The sequence below is a fragment of the Mastigoproctus giganteus genome, chromosome 12 (genome assembly GCF_048544385.1).
Source record: "Mastigoproctus giganteus isolate SK-2022 chromosome 12, ASM4854438v1, whole genome shotgun sequence".
In the NCBI taxonomy this organism is placed as follows: Eukaryota; Metazoa; Arthropoda; class Arachnida; order Uropygi; family Thelyphonidae; genus Mastigoproctus; species Mastigoproctus giganteus.
Genome location: NC_143586.1, coordinates 54518949 through 54536998, shown reverse-complemented (window position 1 = coordinate 54536998; position 18050 = coordinate 54518949). Strand labels below are relative to the sequence as shown.

At 36.8% G+C, this 18050-nt stretch overlaps 1 protein-coding gene across 2 annotated transcripts in view; it reads right to left on the bottom strand.

Annotated features, from left to right (window-relative positions):
• Lpin (phosphatidate phosphatase LPIN) overlaps nt 1-18050 on the bottom strand; it is a 257365-nt gene that overhangs the window by 22312 nt on the left and 217003 nt on the right. For both annotated transcript variants that reach the window (XM_090385615.1, XM_090385616.1), the window contains 3 exons: nt 15786-15903; nt 13801-13904; nt 2314-2516 (listed from right to left, as the gene is read on the bottom strand). In XM_090385615.1, the coding sequence (XP_090241741.1) occupies nt 2330-2516; nt 13801-13904; nt 15786-15903 (409 nt within the window). In that variant the 3' untranslated portion in view covers nt 2314-2329. The remainder of the gene's footprint in view (nt 1-2313; nt 2517-13800; nt 13905-15785; nt 15904-18050) is intronic.

The following is an 18050-nucleotide window of genomic DNA, read 5'->3' as shown; positions in this document are numbered from 1 at the left end:
CTTTCGAGCATCGTTGTCAGAATTAACTCTCCAGCTGATAAGCACGCACCTGTGAAAGTTGCGGATTGGAGATTCAGGAGTTTTTTTTTCGAACACATCACAAACTTTTTCTACAGCTGCAGAATCGGCACTGGCTACTTCACCTCATACTTTTATGCTTTGGAAACCAGCGATCTTGAACCCATTAAACCACTGTTTTTCACTTGAATGGTCATTGGACTCAGGGGCACTTGCTTTTGAATCTGACTTTCCATCCATATTATTAATAGCTTTTCCACCTTCGATATAGCACCTGAATGCTGTTTTGTGATCACTGTTGATCTTAAATGCATTGATCCTATAACATGTTCTTTTATATGCGCACCGTCCCTTAAAATAGTATTCACTGTTGAAGCAACGAGACCTAATCCCATGCAATAGATGACAAACTTTGTCCTGCTTTGTAATTCTTAATTAATCATCTTCATTTCTAAATCAATTTTGTTTCCTAGCACTGCCAGCACTTGCACTTTCTGCTGGTTGCTTTCCCTTCATCATTGTAACAAGTAAATAGGAATAAAGAGAAGATTCTGAAAATTTGTTCTTTATATGATTAGCATTAACAGAGGCACATGATGCAAGAAAGCAAGCTTATACAGCATCAGCCAAAAGGGAAGAAAAAAAAAAAAAAAAAAAAAAAACCCTTCTCATTTTACTGATCCATTCATTCCAAATGTTTGTCTAGTTTTCCCTTGAATTTATTTAAGCTATCAACTTCCACAACAACAGATGGAAGTTTGTTCTAGCAATCAACTACCCACTGGCTAAAGGCAACCTTTTGCATATCTATTCTACAATTTTCTTTCCTCAGTTTGAATCTGCCCCCCCCCCTCAGGTTTGTAATCTGAGCAAGAGGAAGAATCCCCTCAGCATTAAGCCTGCTCAATCCATTCAAGGCCTTGTACATTTCAATCAGATCACCTCGCAGGTGCCTAGTCTCCAGACACTGTAATTTGCAGAACTTAAGTCTTTCTTTCATAAGAGTGCCCCTTTGTTCCCTTCACCAGTCTTGTTGCCCTTCTCTGTACTCGTTCTAGCAACTCTACATCCTTCCTAAAATGAGGCTTCCAGAGCTGTATGCAGTACTCAAGGTGTGGCCTGACCACTGCCTTATAAAAGGGGATAATCACCTCCTTATCCTTGCTCACAAAATTCCTGTATATCATTGACAAGACCCCATAACCTACTCTGGCAGCCTGTCTGCACTGCTCAGAATATAAATCTTCAATCATGAGCAGTGCTCATGACTGAAGATTTCAGTGAAGGGGGGAACACATTTCACCATAATAATGTAAAAACCCACACAATTCCAGTTATCGAGATTATTGCAAATGCAATATGATTGAGTTTACTACCCATTTATAATAGATTGTACTAACAGAAAAGCCCAATAAACCGGAAAGTGCAAATTGTTTTTGTTTTATGGTAGTGACCTCAAGAAATGTGTTTAAAAAAATATCACGAAGGCATATAAAACTGATTCTTATAATGGAACATATGATAATGATGAAAGTGTAGTGCAATTTCCATTATAAAAATGACCTTTTAGAGGGATAAACAGCTTAGTTATATAGTGCAACTTTCAACTTCCAAGGTCTTGGAACGAATTACCAAAAAAAAAAAAAAAAAAAAATGTGTGTTATTGGGTTCACATCACGATATTTTCACGATACCTCCATTTATTCCTACAGGATGCAAAATACGTTACCAAGATTTTTTTAAGTTTGCACTGGCCGGCAAAAACTTACGTAAAGTCAAATTTTCATAAGTCGCGTAGTATATAAGCCAGGGAGTGGCTGTACTTATTTTTAATTCAATGTGTTTAATAAAATTATGAAACAATGGTATGTATTTTAATTTTTACATGCTTTTATATCAATTAATCTTAAATAAAATTTTATAAAATTTGATAGTATACTTCTGTATTTTACATTTTCAGGAATCTCTTTGAAAATCATTATTATAGTGAGCTTACTTTACGGTTCCTTGAGGTTTTACTATATTTCATGTTCATTAACAAAGCTATTGGGCCTATATAGTACAAATAAACATTTAGGCGCCTCCGTAGCCAGGTGGGAAGGAGCAGCGGTGCGTAGCACACGCTTCTTGATTAGACCGGGGTTTGAGCCCGTCACCACCAAATACGGAGGATGCGGAAAGGTCAGGGAATAACCACCGCACATCCCGGAGCAATATGGCCTTAGTTGCTAATGCTCCTAAAAAACCAAATAACAATAACAAACAAATAAACAATTATTATGAATAGTTGCTCACCAACTGCCACCACAAGTCATTTATCTTCTGGTATTTTTACTAATGAATCATTATCATTTATTGGAAGAAGAGGATCTCTCCAATAAGTAAAGTAACTATACTCTTCAGGTGAAGAAAAGTTTGATACCAGCTCTCCTTGTAGCACGTTACTTCTCTGGAGAGGAGGGAAAATATGGTCTACCACATCACTAAGTCGAGTGTATCTAAGAGAGAGAGAGAGAAAAATATATTGAACAATCACTAACTAAATTGTTTATTTATTTAAAAAAAAAAAAACCATACAAAAGAAGCTAAGAACAAACACTAATATTAAACAACAAAGGACACAATACATGTATCCCATGAGCATCAATTATATGATTATAAATTAGACTTATTTGGCAGACTCAAGAAAGAAGCAATTCTAACATTCCATAAAACATTCTATTGCTCTATTCCAGCAGCAGTAAAAGACAGACATCTACTGAAATATGCTATAGTGTTAATGCTGTAAGCATTTCACCTCCAATAGCTGGACATGTTGCTTTATGCATATAAGGGTCACTCAAAAAGTTATTCCCCTCAGTAATAAAGAAACAAAATAGATGAATTTCTCAATATATCACATTAAGGTCAACACATGTTCTCCATTTTGAGGGCAAAGAGGAAATACCTGGGAGCGGATAGTATTTGTTCAAAAAAGCCATTTACTGCTTCCTTGAGATCATCACTCGAATCCCAATAATCAATGCTCACAAAATTTCACTGTCATTCATTTTATGTTCCCCTCTCAGAGCCTTATACACCTTAATCAAATCTCTAAGCTCTGCAATCCAAATATCAAAACCTTTTCTCACATGGTAGCCCTTTCACTGATGTCACCAAGCACATTGCCCATTTTGGGCCTTTCAAGATACGTGCAGTCTCCATATTTGAACACAGTATTCCAAGTGCCTTATACAGAGATATTATGACCTTTCTACATCTACAAGCAAATGTTTAATAAATCATCAGGACACTGTGGGCCCTGCTTGCCACCTGCCTACATTACTCCGAGAACTTCATGTATGACCATATCGTAACTCCAAATTTCTTTCTTTATCTGCTGTTTTTAGTTCAACCCCACCAAATGGGTAAATTATTTTGATGTTGCTATTCCCCAAGTGTCAGTTTCATTTTGCTGTATTAAAAGACAGTTGCCACTTGTCTGACCATCTCTGAAGTCTATCTAAGTCATCCTGAAGGAGGACGTTGCACTTGGCATGATTATTAACTACTCTACAGATCTTGATATCATTTGCAAATTTTGACTCGTGCCCGCTGTCCCTTCATCGATGTTATTCAGGAAAAATCAGAAAACAAGAATGGTCCCAGTGCCAAGCCTTGGGAAAGCCCACATCTTATATTGGCCCAATCTAAAGAAAACTGTTAATCATAATACAGCCATCCTGATATCCATCTAATACAGTAACCTCTCATGAAGAACTAGGTCAAAATGACTAATCAGGTTGGTTAAACATGATTTTCCCTTTATAAAACCATGGTGTTTCCTTCAGAACACCATTTCTATCTAAATGATCTTGTAATGCACTATCATTTTCTCTATGATTTTCCCTACAACTGAAGAAAGACTGACCAGTTGGTAGTTCTTCACTCTTAGAGCCATTTTTATGTGTTGGCAATAAGTTGCAAATCTCCGATCCAAAAGAATAACTCACGAGTGTAGTGATGAGATCATGATTAAACTCAATGGTTAAATGCAAACCTGCCAACTCCTTCAAAATTATTGGGTATGTGCCATCAACTCCAGGAGTCTTACTTGCCTTTAGGTTCAAAAGTTCTTCTAATAAATAATTATCTGAAATCATATTGCTGGGTCATACTGGGGATGAGATGTGGGTGCATACTTTCTGCTTGAAGGTAATTAAGTCTAATAGGAGTGATGTGGCTCAGAGGAGAACTGAGGGGGGCAGTGCCCCTCTGAATAACAGCCTTTTAAAATGCACTGCTTGCATGATGTCTGTAGAGCAATTGGGTACGGGACATGATATTGCCATAGGAGATGTCTTTGTGTGTGTGTGCACGATGCAAGGAGTGTAACGAAATCAGGCGACAACTCAGCGTTGTTATGGGCCTATATGAGACGACAGGGTGGATGACCTCGAAGGATTTAAAGTGAGGGGCCCATCAAGCTCTCAGGTGCCCACATCAACCCCAGAGCTTGCACTTGGTCATCACACAACACAGCGGCAACCCCGAAGGCAGAATGCGCTGGTCCCACAGGAACTAGTAGTTGTTGGTGACTATTGTAAGGAAACGGGAAACATGCTTTGTAAAAAGGATAGGTGAAACAGGACCAGGGTATGTCTGCCAGGGGCAAAGGTTGATGACGTTGTAGAGCGGATATCATCTTTCAAGGGCACAAAAGGTGATATAGTTGTACACGTTGGCACTAATGATATTAAGAGTAGGAGACCGGCAGAATTACTTAACAAGTACAGGTCACTGTTGAAAAAAAGCCGTGAATTAGGGTTGAATTTGAAAGTGTCTGCAATTCTGCCCAGACACAATAGGAGGGAGTATATGATGAGAGCCTTGTCAATCAATTCAGCCCTGGAAAGACTGTGCAAGGCTCAAGGGTTAGAATTTTTTTCAGTGTGGTCTGTACTTGTTAACAGAAGGGACTGCTTCAACAGGGATGGGATACACTTAAATAGAAAGGGTGCAAGAATATTTGCTGATGCTATCGAGGCAGTGTTAGGTGGGTCGAAAAACTGCTAGCTTGGGGGGGTAAAAGGACTAATAGATTAACAGTAGACACTGGCAGAGGTGAAAAGGATTCTTGCACTGCTTCTATTGGAATGAGCAGAAGCCTGGAAAACAAGATGCAGGATATTTCAGAGACTGCTGGGAGTCATTGCGGTACAAGTAAACACATGGGTTGTATTAGGGTAGCTAAGAAAAAGAACAGTTGCATGTACACTTGCGTGTACACCAATGCTAGGAGTTTGGTAAATAAATTTGATGAATTTGAGGTATTGCTCAAAGCATTAAAGGCAGATATTTTGTTGGGATATCAGAGACGTGGTGTCACACAGATATAAGGAATGCAGAACTGGAATTTGGGGAGTACAACGTCTACAGAAAGGATAGACAGGATAGGAAGGGAGTAGGGGTTATGCTATTAGTTAAGAAATACATAAAATCCAAGAAGTGAAGCCAGTGGACATCGCTGGACACTGCAGTGTCAAGTCAGTTTGGTGTGACATAAGCATTGGGAGATCAAAATTGAGAGTAGGAGTGTGCTATAGGCCTAATGACTCTGATGAATATAATAAGAAATTGTACAGGGAAATAGTGGGCCAGTAAATCAGAGAGTCTTATAAATAAGGGATTTTAATATACCAGATATTGACTGGGTTGGTCACTCACACACTAGCAAGGCTTTTGTGGATTTATTGGATGTTTGTTTTCTACATCAGCATGTTAGGGAGGCAACTAGAGGGAGTAATACTCTTGATTTGATTATCAGTAGCGATTCTTCATGCATTAAGAATCTGCAGATAAATGAACCACTAGGTGGCAGTGATCACAGTGTGCTAAAGTGGGATTTACTCAAAGAGGTAACTATCATCAGGGGTAAAGGGAAGGGTTATTGCTTTCGTAAAGGCGACTACGATGGTCTGACACAGTATTTAAATTCTATACAGTGGGACCAACTGATGATGTTACCAACAGCAAATTCAAAATGGGAAGCATTCAAAGAACTTATCTTGGAAGCTACTAGGCTTTACATACCAACTAAGAAATATTGTTCAAGGTTTAGGCCAAAATGGATGTCAGATGAACTAATGAGGCATATGGCAGGGAAGAAAAATGCATGGGATACTTACAAATTAACACATGACACAGAAGCCTATGATAGATACAAGTTGATATGCAACCAAGTTACAAAGGAGGTTAGGCAGGCGAAGGCAGATTACGAGAAATCCTTGGCAAGGGATGCAAAGAAAAACAGCAAAGTGTTCTTTACTTATGTAAACTCTAGAAGGAAGGGTATGAATCTGATTGGTCCACTTGATATCGATGGTTCAACTGTTGATGATCCTGCTCAGGTAGCTAACGAACTAAATGAATATTTTGCATCGACATTCACACATGAGGAGTTATATAGCGAGGGGAATGCCAGAGGTGTATTGAACTCTGGCAGTAAACTAGATACTATAATTTTTAGTGTTTCTCACCAACCATTGAAGTAAAAATGAAAACCAAAATCTTAAAAAGTCTGGGGAGCACACAAACGCGATAAGAAATGCGGATTATGGTAAATCCGCCGTAGCTGAACATTTTTGGGAGAAACAACATCATATCTCCCCGGACGAAGCAGTCATCACTGAACGGGCGCATAGATTTTGGGACCGCAAGTGGCTCGAGAGCCTACGAATTAGTTCTATTGGGAACAATATAAATAGAGACAGGGGTACACGCATTCATCCCCTCTTTGAGGCGGTAATCCTTGGAGGGGATGAACGTTTTCGCCTGGAACGCTCCCGAGCCACTTCCGGTTTCAACATGTACGGGAACAGTACACGTTTACGTGAGATACACCGTGAACCTGCTGGTATTTAATGAGGCACCGCAGTATAGACATACACTGTTGAGGAAGAAGGCAGAAGCCTTTGAAAGCTTCAGTTATTTTAGCACTTTTTTAATCTAGTATATTTTATTGCATTTTAATTCAGTATTTTATTATCATTTTATTTGTACATTCACTGTAAATTACCTTTGTTTTATTCTATCCTAATTCAGTATTTCATTATCAGTAACATTTTGTATAATCGTATTTTGTTGATCTACCGTAAATTTATTGTAAATTTAAACAAACTTTTTAAGATTTTGGTGTTCGTTTTTACTTCAATGGTTGGTGAGAAACACTAAAAATTATAGTATGAATATACCCAACCCCAGAGGCCTATTTGAAGAGTAAGCTAGATAATTTTGTAATAATTGAGAGTAAAGTGGAGGAAAAATTGTTGAAGATAAACACAAGAAAGGCACTTGGGGTGGATGGGATCCAGTTATATTAAAGGAGGCAGCAAAGGAAGTAAGCAAACCCTTAGCCATAATTATGAGAGCTTCCTTGGACTCAGGGGAGGTACCCATAGACTGGAGATGTGCAAATGTGACCCCAATTCACAAAGGAGGATCAAAGACTGACACAAGTAATTATAGACCTGTGAGTTTAACTTCTGTACCAGGAAAATTAATGGAGACACTGGTTAAAGAAGCACTGCAGGATCATCTAGACAAGACTTCAGTTATAGCTCGGACACAGCATGGTTTTGTTAAGGGGAAGTCTTGCCTGACCAATTTGATTGGATACTATGATGCAGTCACAAAAGAACTGGATGCAGGGAATAACTTTGATATTATATACTTGGATCTTAGAAAGGCATTTGATACTGTTGCACATGGAAGACTGCTATGGATAAAGGGGTGGTTGAGGGGGAGAAGACAGAGAGTGGTAATCAATGGACACTGCTCATCGTGGACTAATGTTTTTAGTGGAGTCCCTCAGGGATCGGAGTTGGGTCCATTATTGTTTTCTGTATTTATAAATAATATTGATGATGGTATATCAAGCTTAACGTCCAAGTTTGCAGACGATACAAAAGTTGGCAGGGTTGTTAAGGGCACTACTGAAGCTATGCTGCTGCAACAGGATCTGGAAAGGTTGAGCAGATGGGCTGAGAGGTGGCAAGAGAAGTTTAACATTGACAAATGTAAAGTACTACATATGGGAAACAGCAACCCCAGAGCAACGTATCAACTATTGTGGTACTACACTGACAGTGGTAGGGAATGAAAAGGACCTGGGGGTAATTGTGCAGGCAGATATGAAGTTCTCTGAGCAGTGCAGATGGGCTGCAAGAGTAGCTCATGGTGTCTTGTCAATGATATACAAGAATTTTTCTAGCAGGGATAAGGAGGTGATTATTCTCTTGTATAAGGGAATGGTCGGGCCACACCTTGAGTACTGTATACAGGTCTGGAGACCTCATTTCAAGAAGGATGTAGAGCTGCTGGAACGAGTACAGAGAAGGGCAACAAGGTTAGTGAAAGGAACAAAGGATTGCTCTTATGAAGAAAGGCTTAAGTTTTGCAAATTACAGAGTCTGGAGACTAGGCACCGGCGAGGTGATCTGATAGAGGTGTATAAAGCCTTGAATGGTTTGAGCATGCTCAATGCTGATGGGATTCTGCCTCTTGCTCAGAATAATCACCTGAGAGGGCATAAATTCAAATTGAAGAAAGACAGATGTAGGATAGATGTCCAGAAATTTGCCTTTAGCCAGCGGGTAGTTGGCTGGTGGAACAGACTTCCATCCCTTGTTGTTGAAGTTGATAGCCTAAATAAATTTAAGGCTCAGCTGGACAGGTATTTCGAAAGAACGGAGGGGTGAAGTTTTTTTTTTTCTGGCTGATGCTGCATAAGCTTGCTTTCTTGCATCATATGCCTTTACTAATGCTAATACTAAAGTAACTAAGTAACGATATCGTCCCAGCTCCAACTGAAGAAATTCCAAGGTTTCTTCAGTTGCAGTTCAGTTCTATACCATCTGCAGGAAAGGTGATTAAGAGTTACACAAAGATGGGGCAACTGGCAATGGTTCTTTGTACTGCAATATGATTATGAGCCAACTGATGTCTATATCCTGTACCAGGCACAGAGGGCTGATCTGAAAAGGGATTGGTTTACAGCACAACAATGCTATCTCGAAAGAGGTTGTGAAACTGTTGATACCATTCAAAACCTACATTTTGAAGTGTACCACACCCTATTTTTTTTTTTAATTTTATTTATTTATTTTTTTGATTAGGCTCCATGTAATATCATCATTTTTGACTACTTAAAGAGGTAGTGAAGGTGGAGAAGGTATTTCTGCTGCAGTGCAAGTGGCTTGTCAAGATCAAATAAATTCTCTAATGGTATTCAGGCATTAACTTCACAATGGAACAAGTGTACTGCATGGCTTTATGTTTAAAAATAATGAGTGTCCTTAACAAGTTTTAATAAAGATTATTTAACTTTTGCATTTTCATTTGAACAACATGCATACAACTTGAAAAAGCATGATGAACTTCACAAACCTATAACAGCTGCTCTAAGAGAAAAAGGCACAGTTTTGTATGCAATTTACCCTGCTCTATTAATACTATGTGAAAGGAGCTTGGGCCATTAAGGCATCATGATGGACTTTCTTAGCACTCGGAACTCAGTTTTACTGCAGTCTCTGCAGAAAACCTTTTTGTTACACCCATGAAAAGCAAGGGTTCTTAATAATGATAAAGCCAGCAAAGTTTATCTTTCACTTCCTGAAATGGTGGTAATATGGTTGGGCAACCCAGAACCGTGGATGGGTTGTCTTAATGCTTCAGTGTGTGTTACTGCATTTGCAGTACCATCAAATGCCATTTTTTTGCAGCCCATCCACGGTTCTAGATACAATGTGTACCTAGTTTAAAGCATCAAATGACTGGATATATATATATAAGTTTGGAGTATGCCATAGACACAGATTATTGACACGTTTGCTTCCAAAAGTCACCCCTCAGGTAACATTTACCAACCCAAAACCCAACTCAGCCTCCAAGGATGCAAATTTGGGGCAATAAGGCAACAAAGCAAACTGTTCTTGACCCATCCTCTCTCGGCCAACTAGTCCATACACCTGGTCTACCCTATAGGAAAAGGCTGCTTTGTGCCTAAATCATCCAATAATATATTTCTGTTATGGCATATAGATTCAGACATTCCTATATAATTAAAACCTCAACTTCACTCATCATTCAAGCTAGTATATGAAGTTGAGAATAGTGATATGGTTATTCAGCCAAATAGCTGACCAAGTGGTGTGCTTATGTGCCACACCACAAATAAACCTCTCAGCCATCACTGAAATACCACCACTGCTTTTCCTGCTCATAATCCTCCTGGCTAACTTGAATGCCTCCAAGCCAGCCACTCGTTCTATCCCAATGAGTGATCTCACTACACTCTCTGATTACCACTCACTAAACACTTGATGTTGTGCTTTAATCTCAGTCATCCCTACCTGAACTTGATTCATCTAGTGTCTTGTCAATCCTGAGTAAAAACTTGTGTAGGCTGACTGACAAATTCACAATCAATCAAACTCATAGAACACCCATTCTTATAATCATCATCAGTCATTTTCAATCCACTGCAAGATGAAGGCCTCTCCAGAAACTTTCCAGTTCCTTCTGTTTTGTGCATTGGCCATCCATTTACTACCCACAAACTCATGAATTTCATCTATCCATCTCCACCTTTGTCTTCCAGGTTTTCTTCTAGCTCCTCTTGGGTACCATTCTGTTATTTTCTTAGTCCATCTGTCATCATGTCTTCGAGCTGCGTGTCCTGCCCAAGACCATTTTGCTTCTTTAGTTTTGATAAGATGCCCTTTACTTGAGTTTGCTGCCTAATCCATGTGTTTCTCTTCTTATCTAACAGTCTGATTCCCAATATAATTCGTTCCATTCTTTTCCGTGTAGTTCTCAGCTTCTCTTCCATTTTTTTGGTGAGTGACCAAGTTTCACTTCCATAAGTCAATGGTGGGGAGTATACATTGGTTCATTATTTTATGTTTCAGACAAACTGAGATATTGCTCTTCAGTATGTGACTATATTTCCTGAATGCTATCCATCCAAAATTTATTCTTCTCTTGACTTCCAGCCATTTATCACTATTACAGCTAATAACTTGTCCCAGATAAGTATATGACTCCACCTTTTCAATTACTCCTCCTTAAATCAGTATGTCCCTTTCTGTGGCACACTTGTTCATCATTACTTTTGTTTTAGCCATATTCATCTTTAGTCCAAAATCCTTACTAACTGTGCATAACTGATTAAGATTTTCCTCTAATTCTTTGGGATCGTGGCTTATGACCACAATGCCATCTGCAAATCGTAAATGGTTTAGGTACTCTCCATTCACATTGAGTCCTTTCTGCGACCAGTCTAATCTACTGAAAGCTTCCTCAAGGGTAGCAGTAAACAGCTTCGGAGATATTGTGTCTCCTTGTTGAACTCCTTTCTCGATTTTAAATTTGCTACTGTCTTTGTCTAGTCTAATAAAGGAGGTAGCATTCTCATATTTTCTTCAAAATCATAATATATGGAGTATCTATGCCTTGTCTTTCCAGTGCCCGAAACATTGCCTTATGCTGTATGGAGTCAAATGCCTTTTCATAATCCACAAATGCCAGGCATAATGGTGTTTTATATTCATTTGCTTTCTCCATTAGCTGTGATATTAAGTGAAGGTGATCCATAGTTGAGAATCCTGTCCTAAAACCAGCTTGCTCTTTCAGTTGATTCTCATCAAGTATTCTTTCTAATCTGTTAGTAATGACCCTTATGAACAACTTGTAGATGTGGGATAACAAGCTAATTGGTCTGTAATTTCCAATTTCTGATTTATCTCCTTTCTTATGCAGCAAAACTATGATTGCATTATTCCACTACTTAGGCATCACACCTTTTCTAATGCACTTTGTGAAGAGCCTTGCCAATTTTTGTGTTATGTCTCTTCCTCCCAATTTTAACAACTCTACAGTAACTTCATCTTCCCCCAGGGCTTTCTGATTCTTCATTTTCTTCAATGCATGTTCTACCTCATCAGGAAGAATATTGGGTATGTCGTATGTGTTGCTAATTTGTGATCCATCTTTCCCACTGCTGGCATCATTCCCTCGCTCCTTGTGTAATTCTCTATAGTAGTCTTCTGCTATTTGAATTATGCCTTCTCTGCTATTTATAAGTACACCATCACTATTCTTCAGTTTCAGTATCATTTGTCTTTCTGTATTACTGCTCATGGCTGCTAATTTAAGTCCTTTGTTTTCCCTTAATGGTTGTTCTACTTTTCTTTTGTTAAATCTTATGTCCACTCTGAATCTCTTTCTAATGGCTTTGGATAACTCGGTATACTCAATTTTCTCCTTGTCAGTGTTTATCTTGCTCTTCATTCTTATAGTATTCTTGTGTAACAAAAGAGGAATAAAAAAAAAATAATAACAAAAAAAAAAAAACAAAAAACCCCAAGATAAACAAACCATCAGTAAATTAAGCCTTGCATTTCTGGAAGGAAGATCACGTTTCTTGGACCGCAAATGCATATTTTCCAAAGGTAATTATCAACACTAAAGATATTTCAAAGAATCATTTATCAGCCACTCACTCCCTAATTTGGTCATCAAGACATCAATCAAAAGCACACAGGTTAATGCCTAAAAGGCATTAACCTGTGTGGTTTTGATTGATGTCTTTTTAGGCATTAATACCCAAGCACACAGGTTAATGCCTAAAAGGCATTAACCTGTGTGCTTAGGTATTAATGCCTAAAAAAAAGAAAATAATTACATTAAGTTACCTGCATATTTTGAAAAAGCCATTTTGCATCTCTACATTTCTACATTCCATCTAGAACAATCTCTACATTCCAGCACAACTGGCTTCATATCAAAGGCACAGCATTAAGCAATATTATTAAGAAAACACGCTTGTATTTATGTCAGGAATAACTGATGCTTTTTTACCTATTCATTTCATTGTCTGTCCATACCTTTATTCTCTAATAAGATGGAAAGAGGTTCATCACAAATAAAGAGAAAGCTATGTTCTAAAGTTATTTGCAAGTTTTATGCAGATGCTGTGCTAAATATTTCTTCTTACTTACATTCAGCTTTCTAGAAGTTGTCATTTTACAGCTTGACAGGATGCAGTAAATCTTAGACCCTTCCTCTTATAACGAACAGTTGTTTTTTTTTTTTTTTAACTACAAGACTCCCTTTGAAGCTGCTTCTTCAGTTCTTCTGATAGGTATGGTATTACTTTAATCAGCTTAGTGTTATTAATTTACTTTTGAATTCACATGTAGGAATGTACTATTACCAACATTCATAGTATGATAATAATATAGGTTTCAACTTTTATTGCTGGAACCACCATAAAAACAGAGTAAGAGTGTGCAGTTAACCAAAGATCAATAGTATACAGCGTAAATCAAAGCAGGTAAACTATTTTAACTGCAGTAACTGAACCAGATAAACCTATTTTATCTGTTTCTGCTGCAGATCTTTATGAAGAATTGAAATAAATATGAAACTCTTTAAAAAAAAAAAAAAAATTTAGGACTGTTAAGTGGCAAACAAAAAATCAAAAATGCTCATGAGGTTTTTCACCAATGTACCCAGATCAGATAGATCTATTAATGATCAAAAGGGAAATCCTTTTTCATGGGGACATCAAGAAAATTTTCTTTTGACAAGTTTTCTTATCAACTGTTAAACTTGACTCTTTTTTAACATTATGTACATTCTTATAATTTATGAATTAAAAATAAATGGAATTTTCAAATTAAAGAAAAAAAAAAAAAAAAAAAATCAATGAATTTAAGCTTAGAAACATAGGCAACTCACGATGACTGGAAGGTACGAATAAGCTCCAATTTCAGTTCACCACGTGGATTTATTGTAAAGATGCGTGCTTTTGGAATATTTACTGCACAGTATGCCCAAATATCCTGTATGAGGAGGAGGAAAAAATTACACATATATAGAGCATGGATAAATTAATATATAAATCACTGACAGGTGCTAGTGCCAATGCAGCTCAACACCACTGTTATGAATAGAATAACCAAATAATGTACAGTTCAATGAATGTAAATTAAAATCAAATGAAAAAATAAGTGCAGAGGGGGATAATGAAATGAAATGAAATGTAATAAAATTTATTCTCATTCCATTTGTAAGGTGGATGCAATGGATAAGATAGTTTTTTTTTTTTTTTTTTTTTTTTTTACATTAAATATTTGAGATAAGAAGGATATTTGTAAAGCACTTCTGAAAGTACAAAACCAGCTGAAATACTTTCATCTCCTTTACAGTCAGTGTTTTTTTTTGAATGGTGTATAATTTTGAATAATAATAAAAGATACAAAAAAATCCAACATGAAGAATAGAAGTTATATGAAAAAGTAATTTGCTGGACCCTCATCTTTAGGATTCTTGAAATGTGAATATGAAGGATGAATTTAAATTACTGATGGATGCCCTATGTAATATATTTCATATACAAGTACATTCTTGTTAATGAATACTGGATTAATCAAAATATTTGAAGTGTCAACTGGGTCCCATGACTTGTGAACAGTATTTAATTCGAAAAGATTGCCAAAAACAACTCTAGTCAAACACTTTTATAATGAAAATTCACAATTGCATAGTATTATCATACAGGTACATGTCACCTTTAAATTTTACATTTCTACTTGCTTCCTCCAAAATTGCATGTCTAATCAAGAGAGAATTTATATACAGTCAAAGCTCTATATAATGACCTCCCCCAGGGGAATGAGAACATGGTTGTTATATCAGAAGGGCGTTATATCGATTGTTCATAAAATAGCATTCGGTTAATGAGAAATTGGCTGGGACCAACCACACAGGACGAATGTGTGGGACATTAAAAAGAGGGTCACTATAAAGAGTTTCGACTGTACCTCTAACTCACACTAAAAGTGGGACATGTAATCCAAATTACATAATGGATTACATATGTGAACAAAACATATACACTACAATTGTTAATGATACATAATGTGATTTCCCAACACAGGTGCTAATCCAAGCCTCATGCATAGGCATATAATATCCAGCCGCATGATATGTCACTGTGCATTCTTGTTATATTTCTAGTTGTATTTACTCTTTGTGTATGTCAATTTAAGAATTATAAAATATTATGGGTGGAACTATTGATGACTGTTTGCCATTCAGTTTGGAAAGCAAAATGTAACTCTGATGATGATAGCTTTAAATCTTGTAAAAGCCACTATAATGAAAGATAAAGAATCAGGGAAAAAAAGTAAGATTTATGTTGTTGTTTTTTTGTTTTTTTTTTTTGGTACTAACAAAGCAACTAAGGCTACAAATGAGACATCAGGTATTGTGCATACAAATTGTATATTCTATGGCAGGTTTGCTTGGTGACATAAAACAGATTCCAGGAGATAAAACTATTCAACTATCACATGAGACTGGAATACTGAGAAGTAACTTTGCATGGAAATATTGTTGCATTCTGACTCTACTGCAACTGTAACAACAATAAACTGTGTGGAAAATAAAACCAGATATTCCTGTTGAAATAATCTGAATTTGAAGTAGTACAAGCAGAAGTTGAGGTTTTTAATCTAAATTAAACACAATTACTACTTTTCATATCATTATTTTATTTTTTTTTTTAAATTGAGGTATTCCTATTCCTTATCATTCACATACACTAAGTAAATAAATTTTAACGCTACCTTGAATACAAAAATAAGGTCTAAATTCTTTAAAATATTATCTACACAGTTGCAATTTTAACAAGATTAAATATATCTTGTTTTGTAACTTACGTTAATCTTGTTTCCAAATCCACCATATAGAGGGTTATGTGAAGAGCTAGGATACAGAGCCTGAATATCTTTCAAACAGCTGATTTTGAACTCTTCTGGCTTCTTCTCTATTACCTCTCTAAAGTAATAACATAATGCATTTTCCCCCTTGATATTTCATTCAGTGTCTTAAAAAATAGCACTTGTAAAAGACTTGCCATTTTTTTATATATAATAAAAAAAAAAACGTCTGAATATAATCCAAAGTTCACCTTTTTTTTTTTCATTATTATTATTAATGGAAAAGAAAAATTAATTTTAAATGTTACGTCTACAATTCCATCTAAAAAGATGGTAATGATACGGTAGAACCCTGTTAATCTGGAATTGACAGGACCACACTCGGTCCGCATTAACCGGAAGCTATCTTTAACATACCAGTTTTTATTTAAAGTTACTAAATAACAAAATTTTAATTAAATTGATTTTTATATTAAATTAATAAAACAATATTTTAAAGTTAAAATTATAAAAAGTAAAAGAATATGTTAAGTAAAAAAAACACTGCACAAAGCAATAAAGTTTTAATGTAGAACATTATATTACACAAAATTAAACACAAAAATATTACAACACAAAACAAATAACTATTTGAGAAGTTTACTTGAAATAGTTTTAAATGTATTTTGCTTTCATTTTGAAATTTGCTTTAGAGCTGCACAATCTTGCAACCGCTTCAAGGTCAGAAGCTCACCAGCTAATGTGTCATCCTGTCTCTCGAAAGAAATCAGTAGCTTCTTCAACATTCTGGTTGCTTCATTGTGACTTGCGACAGTTGTTTCCTCACACACTTCATCACTGAAGTTGTCTTCTTCATTAGCTTGCAACGATGATGATGTGCATGCTCGCAAGATGTCTTCCTCAGTGAGGATCTGATGTCCTAGATCATTATCACACATTATCCATGGGGGGCAATGTCTTCATTTGTTATGTCTGAACAATCCCCTAGACCAAGGGGCGGCAACCTTTTTTAAGTGAAGAGCCATTTTTGATTTAAAAAAAAAAAAAAAAAAAAAGGAATCCGAAGAGACGCACACAAGCTGAAGCTGGGATGGGGGAGTCTTTTAAAAAATGGAATAGTTTGGGTAGGTGTTCAATTAAATATATATATATATTTTAAATATTATTTATCAATACTGAAAAAATAAAAAAAATAAAAAACAAACATCCAATTGGGTACAAATTAATGTGACTTTTGCTACTGAACTTCTTAAGCGAGTCTCTCAACATCCGGCGAGAATGCCATAATTTTCACATTCAAACATGCTGAGAGGCTTGCAATGTTCAGAGGGTTTCTTAATTTATTTTCAATATAGTTCGCATTCGAAAATATTTGCTTGCAGAAATACATCGCTTGCTGTACATACGGACTAAAAGTTAAAGAGCCGCAGATTACCGACCCCTGCCCTAGACGTTGAAATAAATGAACAAAATCATTATTAGCATTAGTAAAGCTTACGCAACATCAGCCAAAAAGAACAAAAAAACCCTCAAATCTCACCTCTCCATTCGTTCCAAATACTTAAATTTATTTATTTAGGCCTTAAATTTATTTAGGCTATCAACTTCCACAACAAGAGATGGAAGTCTGTTCCACCAATCAACCACCCAATGGCTAAAGGCAAACTTCCACACATCCATTCTACAATTGTCTTTTCTCAATTTGAATCTATGCATCCTCAGGTTTTTAATCTGAGCAAAAGGAAGAATCCTATCAGCATTCAGCTTGCTCAAACCATTCAAGGTCTTATACACCTCAATCAGATCACCTCACAGGAGCCTACTCTCCGGGTGCTGAAATTTGCAGAACTTAAGCCTTTCTTGGTAAGAGAACCCCTTTGTTCCCCTCACCAATCTTGTTGCCCTTCTTTATACTCGTTCTAGCAACTCTACATCCTTCCTAAAATGAGTACTCTCATTTTAGTACTCTAGGTGTGGCTTGACCATTGTCTTGTATAATGGGATAATCACCTCCCTGTCCCTGCTAACAAAAAGGTGCCTCTGTAGCCAGGTGGAAAAGAGCAGCAGTACACAGCGCACGCTTCTTGTATTAGACCGGGGTTCGAGCCCGTCACCACCAATACGGAGGATGCAGAAAGGTCAAGGAATGACCACCGCATATCCCGAAGCAATATGGCCTTAGTTGCTAATGTTCCAAATAACAAACAGCTAACAAAATTCCTATATATCATTGACAAGACTCCATGACCTGCTCTAGCAGCCCAT